The sequence below is a fragment of the Chiloscyllium plagiosum genome, chromosome 25 (assembly GCF_004010195.1).
Source record: "Chiloscyllium plagiosum isolate BGI_BamShark_2017 chromosome 25, ASM401019v2, whole genome shotgun sequence".
NCBI classification, from domain to species: domain Eukaryota; kingdom Metazoa; phylum Chordata; class Chondrichthyes; order Orectolobiformes; family Hemiscylliidae; genus Chiloscyllium; species Chiloscyllium plagiosum.
In genome coordinates this window covers 1771539-1782197 of record NC_057734.1, presented here as the reverse complement: position 1 = coordinate 1782197, position 10659 = coordinate 1771539, and the positions used below count along the sequence as shown (strand labels likewise).

The following is a 10659-nucleotide window of genomic DNA, read 5'->3' as shown; positions in this document are numbered from 1 at the left end:
ACATACACTCACACACACACAGATACACACACAGGCATTCACATATACACACAGACACGCACACAGAAACACACAGACACACACACAGACACACACACTCACACACACACAGACACATACACAGACACAAACACACACACACACACAAACACACACACATGTCCAAACAGATGTTTTCTGGAAATGAAACATATACGAAGAAAGATAAAACAGAAACACGTCACTTCATACAGGCCTGAGGATTGATCGCTAAAACCATTGCAGGCTTAAAGAATTCTTCACTCTGAAGAAGGGTCATTGGACGGGAAACATTATTTCTGTTTCTCTCTCCACAGATGCTGCCAGAGTTTCTCCAGCCATTTCTGTTTCTTTTATTTCTGAGGGATTCTTCCTCACTTCATTTTGCACAATGGAGAGAGAATGTTCCTGGCTTCCCAGCTCCATCTCTTGCCAGTTCCAGACACAGAATAAAAGGAACAATGGTCCCATTGTGTCCCACAAACTGGGGGAAATGCATGATGTCTAGGCAGCATTCCAGCTACGATCACCTCCTTTTATTTTGAGTTTATTTGAAATCCCATTTTCATGTCATTTTATAGATTTTACATTGAAACAGCGAGGGATGATCTCTCATCCAGGAAAGCCAATCATATTTGGAGTCACTCCACCAAACAATGGCATCATTTCCATCTCAGCTTGGCCAGAAAGCACAAAGGAAGTCACTGGACGTGTCCCAACTGGTATAGGGCACCTTGACCAGTCTGTGCCAGCACACACTGGCTGCAAATGTCAGCCTGTGTTATGACAGCCTCAAACAATGTGTGCCTTGGACAGAAATGGAGATGCTGGTTGGACTTGGTGCAGGGAGTGAGTCTCGTAGTGGAGGATGGTGCAGGGAGTGAGTCTCGGAGTGGAGGATGGTGCAGGGAGTGACTCCCAGAGTGGAGGATGGTGCAGGGAGTGAGTCCCAGAGTGGAGGATGGTGCAGGGAGTGAGTCCCAGAGGGGAGGATGGTGCAAGGAGTGAGTCCCAGAGGGGAGGATGGTGCAGGGAGTGAGTCCCAGAGCGGAGGATGGTGCAGGGAATGAGTCCCAGAGCAGAGGATGGTGCAGGGAGTGAGTCCCAGAGCGGAGGATGGTGCAGGGAATGAGTCCCAGAGCAGAGGATGGTGCAGGGAGTGAGTCCCAGAGCGGAGGATGGTGCAGGGAATGAGTCCCAGAGCAGAGGATGGTGCAGGGAGTGAGTCCCAGAGCGGAGGATGGTGCAGGGAATGAGTCCCAGAGCAGAGGATGGTGCAGGGAGTGAGTCCCAGAGCAGAGGATGGTGCAGGGAGTGTGTCCCAGAGGGGAGGATGGTGCAAGGAGTGAGTCCCAGAGGGGAGGATGGTTCAGGGAGTGAGTGCCAGAGTGGAGGATGGTGCAGGGAGTGAGTCCCAGAGTGGAGGATGGTGCAGGGAGTGAGTCCCAGAGTGGAGGATGGTGCAGGGAGTGAGTCCCAGAGTGGAGGATGGTGCAGGGAGTGAGTCCCAGAGTGGAGGATGGTGCAGGGAGTGAGTCCCAGAGTGGAGGATGGTGCAGGGAGTGAGTGTCAGAGCGGAGGATGGTGCAGGGAGTGAGTCTCGAAGTGGAGGATGGTGCAGGGAGTGAGTCTCGAAGTGGAGGATGGTGCAGGGAGTGAGTCTCGTAGTGGAGGATGGTGCAGGGAGTGAGTCTCGGAGTGGAGGATGGTGCAGGGAGTGAGTCTCGGAGTGGAGGATGGTGCAGGGAGTGAGTCTCGGAGTGGAGGATGGTGCAGGGAGTGAGTCTCGGAGTGGAGGATGGTGCAGGGAGTGAGTCTCGTAGTGGAAAATGGTGCATGGAGTGAGTCCCAGAGTGGAGGATGGTGCAGGGAGTGAGTCTCGGAGTGGAGGATGGTGCAGGTAGTGATTCCTGGAGCGGAGGATGGTGCAGGGAGTGAGTCCTGGAGCAGAGGATGATGCAGGGAGTGAGTCCTGGAGCAAAGGATGGTGCAAGGAGTGAGTCTCGGAGTGGAGGATGGTGCAGGGAGTGAGTCTCGGAGCGGGGAATGGTGCAGGGAGTGAGTCCTGGAGTAAACCTCTCTGGTGCACCTGAGAGCTGTTGTGATGCGGGGTGGAGGTTTGGAGCTGTGCCGGGATGTTTGTTGGACTGGGTCTGGCGCTGACGGTTAGACTGAGGGGAAGCCCCTGTACTAAGCTATTGCAATGTAATGTTCATGTATAAATAGTTTATGTGACTGTCATGCCTATCCTTTGAACTATGTTTTATTTCTAACTTATACTATGAATCACTGTGAAATAATGCAAAAGGTCTGTACTGAGGTACCTGGGCCTAGGATCGCGCCATAAGAGGAGGAATTGAAAAACTTTTCACAGTACACCTGTACTTCTGGACTTGAGTACATGCGACAATAAATGATATTCTAATCCTAAGGGATATTCACTGGCCTACAACTGATCCTCAAACTCTTTCCTTATCCCAAGAACTCTGCCTCCCACCTCCTAGGAAGAGGGAAGGAGGGTAAAAATGGTGGATAATCCAGGAAAATGCTTCTGGAAGCTTATTCATGGCTTTTCGATGTCACTGACAGGGTCAGCAGTGGCTGCTGTTCCTAATTGCCCCTTGAACTGATTGATTGCCTAATAGCCATTTCAGAGGGCAGTAAAGAGTCAACCTTATTGCTGTGAGTCTGGAATCACATGTAGGCCAGACCAGGGAAGGATTTCCTTCCCTAAAGGACATTAGGAAACAGATGGGTTTTTAACAACAACTGATGATAGATCAACACTAAGACTAGTTTTCAATCACAAAATTTTATGAATTGAATTTGAATTCCAGCATCTGTCACGGCAGGATTTTAACACACCCCCTCAGAGGGTGTGCCCAAGTCCCTGGATTATGAGTTCAGTTACAAGACCAGGACAGGACACTACCTTCACATCACTCCCAGCCCTAACCTTCATTCGGTCAGCCATGACCAATCAGTACGCTCTGTCACTGTGTGGCCAATTCTCAACTAAAGGATTCAAAAGAACTGCAGATGCTGTCAGTCAGAAAGAAAGACAGAAATTGCTGGAAAAGCTCAGTAGGTCTGGCAGCATCTGTGGAGAGAAATCATTGTTAATGTTTCGGGTCAAGCAACCCTTCCTCAGAACCAGCCAATTCTCAAATCTTGACTTTACAATGTAGAAAGATTGACTTTCTGAAAGTCTGCGCCAGGGAGGGGGAATGAGGTGATTAGAAGAACAGTAATGGACAGATAAATCACGGAGAACAAGAGAGCAGCAGGAAGGTGGGAGTGAGACTGCTGGGTTCAGCTATTGAATGTTACATCGATTAGTGGCAATGCTTTACTCAATGTTCGCCATCGTAGGTTTAATCAAGCCAGGTCCTTGCACAGAAAGTCACAGTTGCACTGGAAAAGGTGCTCTTTTCTCTCCTTACAGATGCTACCAGACCTGCTGAGATTTTCCAGCATTTTCTCTTTTGAACATGGGGAGGTTCCCGCTTTAGGGGAACACCACAAACTAGAGGCTGGTGGGCATCTAGATGAGGACTTCAACAGCTTCCTCATTTCCCCTTCCCCCACCTCATCCTAGTTTCAAACTTCGAGCTCTGCACTGTCCCCATGACTTGTCCGGACTTGTCCGACCTGCCTAGCTCCTTTTCCACCTATCCACTCCACCCTCTCCTCCCTGACCTATCACCTTTCTCCCCACCCCCACCCTCCTCTAGCTTATCTCTCCACGCTTCAGGCTCTCTGCCTTTATTCCTGATGAAGGGCTTTTGCCTGAAACGTCGATTTTGCTGCTCGTCGGATGCTGCCTGAATTGCTGTGCTCTTCCATCACCACTGATCCAGAATCGGGCATCTAGATGAGGCAGTTCCTAATAAAACTAATCAAGAATTCAGAAAAATAAACTTTATAACCCCTAGAGTGGGATGAATGTGGAATTCACGGCCCCAGAGGGTGCTCCAAGTGATTGGAATGACTAAGTCCTACCAGACAAAAGTGAGGACTGCAGATGCTGGAGACCAGACTCTAGATTAGAGTGATGCTGGAAAAGCACAGCAGGTCAGGCAGCATCTGAGGAAAAGCCTCATTCCTGATGAAGGGCTTTTGCCCGAAATGTCAATTTTCCTGCTCCTCGGATGCTGCCTGGCCTGCCGTGCTTTTCCAGCACCAGTCTGATCTAGATTAATTCCTACCAGACTTTAGGGCTGCAGTTCTTGCGAGAGAGAGAGATGACTGGGGGTGGTTTAACCTGATGGTCATTGCGCCTTACCCCAAGAGTGGGTGAGGTTGAGAAGATACGGCCTTCATGGTAACCTCAGCTAGCGTAGGAATTGTAGGCATGCTGTTGCTGGCACTCTGCAGTGTAAAATTGCCCATAGTGTCCAGGGATGTGCAGGCTAGGTGGATTAGCCATGAGGGATGCAGGGTTATGAGGGACAGGGTAGGATGTTGTTTAGAGGGTCAGTGTGGACTCAATGGGCTGAATGGCCTGCTTCCACGCTGTAGGGATTCTATGCCTGTATGAAACCAGCCAACTGAGCTAACTGACCCCCTGACAGTTAAGGAATATCTTGATAAACACAAGGGAGCAAGGAATCAAAGGTTATAATCACAGGCTGAGATGGAAACAGGTTGGGGTGGGAGGGTGGAGCACAGACACCAGCATGGAGATGTTGGGCTGAATGGTCTGTTCTGATGCTATAAAATGCATTGTGTTTCCCTGTCAAAGAGTCGACAACTCCCCCAGGGACTGAGGAGAAGCATTCCCATGAAAGAATGCTCTGATATTCTGATACGAGTCACATAGATCCTTCACACGGTGTTGAAATTTAGACTTTTAGCAGCTTTTGCTCAAAGTCCCCCTTAAAGGGTTTTCGATCAGACTATTAAGCCTGGGTCTACATTTGTACTTTCATTCCTGATGAAGGGCTTTTGATTTTCCTGCTCCTTGGATGCTGCCTGACCTGCTGTGCTTTTCCAGAACCATTCTAATCTAGACTCTGATCTCCAGTATCTGCAGTACCCACTTCCTCCTAGACTTTGTACTTTCCCACTTTAAAGAATTCTCAACATTCATCAGCACCATGACCCACCTGCCCCAATGGAAAGGGAGTTACTGATACAAAACATCCTTTTGGAGTGAGGTTGAAGTTGGCACAGGGGGCTCAGACTCCTCAGGGTAGGCCGACCAATTAATTCAATTGCACATATCCAGGGGGTTGTGAGCAGTCAAACAAAGTTCATCCAATTACAGATCCGAGTGCAGCTCCCTCAGAGATTTCAAATTCAACATTGCAATATGAATTCAAAGCAACTCCCTGACTTCAGTAAGATTTTAAAAGGAAGAGTTGCACTGCACAATTAGAGGAATGGAGCACATTGGCTGCTGACTGAGTCAAACATATATAATACTTATAGACCCTGCATGCTGTTAAGCATGAGACCATTTTTAAAATGAAAGTAGCATCAAACAGACTTGCTGGGAAGAACAGTCATTATCTTCAGTGTTAGATAAAGCACCGCATAACACTGCAATATTTGATTTCCAAGTTTGGATCTCACACCAGTCACTGACTTCTGAGCAAAATAATATCATTGCTCGTTCCTCTTGCAGCTTTACTCTGTTAGTGGCAGGCTTATAATTAGGTTTGTAAAGCAGCGAATGTAATCTGGAGATCAAACTCATGATATGTCTTACTGTATTGAAGACCATGCTGATGATTTAACAGCATTTCAAAGAGAAATTAATTAAGATCTTTTGTTTTCAGAGCAAATCACACATTTAGGTCAAAGATTTGAGGATTCCTGAGTCAACAGATATGAAGCTGGAAAAAAACGTAGACTTTCCTGTTCCTTGGATGCTGCCTGACCTGCTGTGCTTTTCCAGCAACACTCTAATCTTGACTCCAGCATCTGTAATACTCACTTTTGTCTAGCTTCCCACATCTGCAGTCATTACCGTCTCCATACCATTTCGGGATTCCTGATCCACTGCTGAGAGCTGGAGGATAATCTACACTGCTCCTAGGCGAGATGTCAAACCAAGGTCCCAATCACCTCTTTACATGTAAGTAAAGCTTCCTGTTAACCAAATTACTGCTCAGTCACATCTTAAAAACACTGTCTTGGAACAACATTGTGTAAGATGTTGTTGCTATTTCTCTAATACCACTAGGAGGTGCAATTGAGTTATAATTTTAGCGATGAATAGACATGATTGAATTTTCCCCAGTGTGCAATTTACATGGGGATCACTGACATCGGTCTAACAGCCTAGAGGGTTCAAGAGATCCCGTCAATTTTACATCATCCAAATTTGTTGTAAAGAAATCAGAGATTACGGAAATCTGCTGCTCAAGAGCAGAAATTTTTCAATATCCAAATTAAAAAGGGGAAAAATTCTCCCAAACATACACAAGTAAAAACTGTATGAAATTCATGAATATACAAACAAAAAAAAATGAGGAGGCCACTCAGCCCTTTGACCCTGCTACACCATTCAATAAGGTCTCAGCTGGTCTGATGTTAATCTCAGTTTTACATTCCTGCATATCCCCAGTAATCTTTCATCCTCTTGGGAATCAAGGATCTATCTCCCTCTGTCTTAAAATATTCAAAGTTTCTGCATCCACTGACATTTGAGGAAGGGAATTCCAAAGACTTGGAAAAAAAAGTTTCCTCATCTCTGTTTTAAATGGGCGGCACCTTATTTTTTTAACAGTGACGCCTTATTTTAGATTCTTCCACAAGGGGGAACATCCTTTTACACATTCACCCGGTCAATTCTCCTCAGGGTCTTAGGTGTTCCAACTCAGTTCTCTCTGACTCTTCTGAACTCCAGAGCCTGGCCCATGGTCCTGGCCTGTCAGGTCATTTCCTCAAAAGGTAACTCATTCATTCCAGGTATTAGTCAAGTAAACCTTCTCTGAATTGCTTCTAATGCATTAACATCCTTCTGTAAGTATGGTGACCAGTATTGCACATAGCACTCCAGATGTAATAGCAGTGGGAGAGGGGGCAGAAGGAGATTTACCAGGATGTTACCTGTGCTGGAGAGTTTCACTGATGGAGAGAGATTGGGCAGACTGGGTTGTTTTCCTTGGAGCAGAGGGGACTGTGGGGGAAATGATTGAGATGGAGAACATGATGAGAGGCATGGACAGGGTAGACAGGAAGAATCTTTTAGATTAGATTACTTACTTTTTAGATTAGATTACTTACAGTGTGGAAACAGGCCCTTCGGCCCAACAAGTCCACACCGACCCGCCGAAGCGCAACCCACCCATACCCCTACATTTACCCCTTAAACCTAACACAACGGGCAATTTAGCATGGCCAATTCACCTGACCCGCACATCTTTGGACTGTGGGAGGAAACCGGAGCACCCGGAGGAAACCCACGCAGACACGGGGAGAATGTGCAAACTCCACACAGTCAGTCGCCTGAGTCGGGAATTGAACCCGGGTCTACAGGCGCTGTGAGGCAGCAGTGCTAACCACTGGGCCACCGTGCCGCCCTCCTTGGTGGAGGGATCAGTGAGCAAGTGGCAGAGATTGAAGGGAAGGGTTGAGGTTTCGAGGGAATGTGAGGAAAAATGTTTTCACCCAATGTTTTCTGGTGGGAATCCAGAACTCACTGCCTGTAAGGGTGGGGGAGGCAGAAACTCTCAGAACATTGAAGAATTACTTAGATATGCATTTGCAAAGCCAAGGCTATGGCTGTCTGCTTCTTATACAAAGGCTACCAGGTTAACCATCAGGGGGAGCTCTGCAACAGCCTCAGTCTCGGAAAGATTAAACAATTATAACGCCTCTATGCAAAGTAAAATCAGATATGGCTGTTTTAAATTAACACAGTGACAAACAGCAATTACTTGTGGCTGTTACAGATATTTCCCCAGAATTGCTGTCTCCCCTCACCAGCTGGTGCTAAAATTGGGACCACATCTATACAAACACATTGGTTATCTTTGAAGACAGCCACTGTCTGAAAGGCTTCTGAAACTGCACCAAGATCCACGAATGAAAGTGCTTTGAGTATTTACAGCCAGCAGACAGTCCACTGAGCCAAATGTATACATACCTAGACTGCGTGCAGTGTCCTCTTCAGCAGATTGTGTACACAGTCAACAGAATGTGTCACAGCCAGTGGAGTGGGTACACAGTCAAGTGCAGTGTGTACACAGCCAGCAGAATATGTACACAGCCAGTGCAAGGTGTACACAGCCAGCAGAATGTGTACATAGCCAGCAAAATGTGTACACAGCCAGTGGAGTGTGTACACAGCCAGCAAAATGTGTACACAGCCAGCAGAGTGTGTACACAGCCAGTGCAATGTATACATAGCCAGTGGAATGTGTACATAGCCAGTGGAGTGTGTACACAGCCAGTGCAATGTGTACACAGCCAGCAGAATGTGTACACAGTCAGTAGAGTGTGTACAAAGCCAGTGCAATGTGTACACAGCCAGCAGAATGTGTACACAGTCAGTAGAGTGTGTACAAAGCCAGTGCAATGTGTACACAGCCAGCAGAGTGTGTACACAGCCAGTGCAATGTATACATAGCCAGTGGAATGTGTACATAGCCAGTGGAGTGTGTACACAGCCAGTGCAATGTGTACACAGTCAGTGGAGTGTGTACACAGCAAGTAGAGTGTGTACAAAGCCAGTGCAACGTGTACACAGCCAGCAGAATGTGTACACAGCCAGCAGACCAGAAAAGAGGTGGAACATTCTCCCTCCAAGTGTGTGTATGCTGTCAGGATTTCAGCTGTAGCTTCAAGATTGTTCAAAAATGTTTCAGTTAAAAAGAAACCAAAGGTCACATTACAATTCATGACACTCCGACTGAGAACCAAAGAGTTGCCAATTTATCCCAGCCCCAGGGACTGGGCAGAATGCAGTCAGGCCATATTCCAGTCAGATCAGATACTGCAGATCAAAGCACTGCACCTACCCAGAGCACACAGTGGGCACTGACCATGGGGTTGGCAACGAGGCAGGGGGTGGGGTGAGACAGCCGGGGGGGATGAGGACAGGGGCAGTTGGTGATGCTCCATGTTAATCCCAGTGCTGTGTCTGCCCTGAACCAGGCAGGTCCCTGTATGGAGAGGGAGAGCAAGTTGCCAGAGTCAAACTCAGCCAGTCCAGGGCAGATAGCGGATCAGGATCAGCAAAGCTGACCATTCTCAGCGGAGTTTACCTTTCGCTTTGTTATAGAAAACATCGCTCCATGTACCAGCCCCCAGCACCCATTCAGTGTCTCAGTGTCACATTTTTAAAGAATTAATTCGCAGCCAGAAAACGCCTGAACTGAATCTTACCCGAATAAGCCCACAATCCAAACCCTAGGATTGATTTTTGGTGCTGTGGAGCTGTTGTATACGGGAAAAGCCATACTCACAATGCCCAGGACTGTCTCCTCACTGGGGGCTGGTGCTGACTGGGTTCCGAGGTAAGACATTAGCAGCAGCAGCGCTGACAGCACCATCTCTGACATGGTTCAGCCCCGGCTGCAGATCCAACAGGTCCCTCGGTGTGAAAACCTCTCTCTCTTCCTGGGATTCTCAGCGTCTGCTGATGTTGAATAAAGGATTCCGTTCCCAATGAATCTGCAATCTCCCAGCTCCTCACCAACTCCACTGCATCTCATCCCCAGCTTCTGTGGTGAAATTAACCCGGACCCGAATGAAGTAAACAGCTAGCGCAGGAATAAATAAACTTCTGATTTCTATTCCGCTTCCTTCTGATTTGTGCAGAGCGAGGTAACAGTGTCCGGGGTTCTCTCTCCCTCTCTCACACACACAAAGCAGCTGACAGTCCCGCTCACTCATTCCATCTGCGCAGAAAATAAATCGAATTAGCCACACGGCTACTCTGCATTCGACTGGAACCAGCCCAGAGTACAGCAGCCAACTCGGCGGCCGAACAGCCGCTGCAGCCCCGCCCCACTCCCAGATTTTAAGTCTTCCTTCAGTCAGTTCCTCAGCCACCCCTCAGTCTGGGACATCTTTCTCCTTGAAAAAGGAAGATGAAAATGGTTGGAGACTCCCCTGATCTTCCCCATTCCCTGATCTTCGCTAACTCCTGATCTTCCCTATCCCTGATCTTCCCCATTCCCTGATCTTTGCTAACCCCTGATCTTCCCTAACCCCTGATCTTCCCTATCCCTGATCTTCCCCATTCCCTGATCTTCCCTATCCCTAATCTTCCCTATACCCTAATCTGCCCTAACCCCCAATCTTCCTTATCCCCCGATCTTCCTTATCCCTGATCGTCCATATCCTCGGATCTTCCTTTTCCCAGATCTTCCCTATCCCCTGATCTTCACTATCCCCTGATCTTCCCTATTCTTTGATCTTCCCTATTCCCTGATCTTCACTATCCCCAATCTTCCCTAACCCACAATCTTCCCTATCCCCAGATCTTGACTATCCCCTGATCTTCCCTATCCCTTGATCTTCCCTAGCCCCTGATCTTCCCTCAGCCCTGATTTTCCATATCCCTGATCTTCCGTATCCCTGATCTTCCCTAAGCCCTGATCTTCCCTAACCCCTGATCTTCCCTATCCCCTGATCTTCCCTAAGCCCTGATCTTCCCTATCCCCTGATCTTCCCTAAGCCCTG

The 10659-nt window shown here is 47.8% G+C and overlaps 1 protein-coding gene across 1 annotated transcript in view; it reads right to left on the bottom strand.

Annotated features, from left to right (window-relative positions):
- The window catches only part of mmp17a (matrix metallopeptidase 17a), a 94666-nt gene extending 84778 nt beyond the window's left edge, over positions 1-9888 (bottom strand). The window contains exon 1 of the mRNA XM_043715248.1: positions 9438-9888. Within this exon, the coding sequence (XP_043571183.1) occupies positions 9438-9533 (96 nt within the window). The 5' untranslated portion in view covers positions 9534-9888. The remainder of the gene's footprint in view (positions 1-9437) is intronic.
- Positions 9889-10659: the final 771 nt, after the last annotated feature.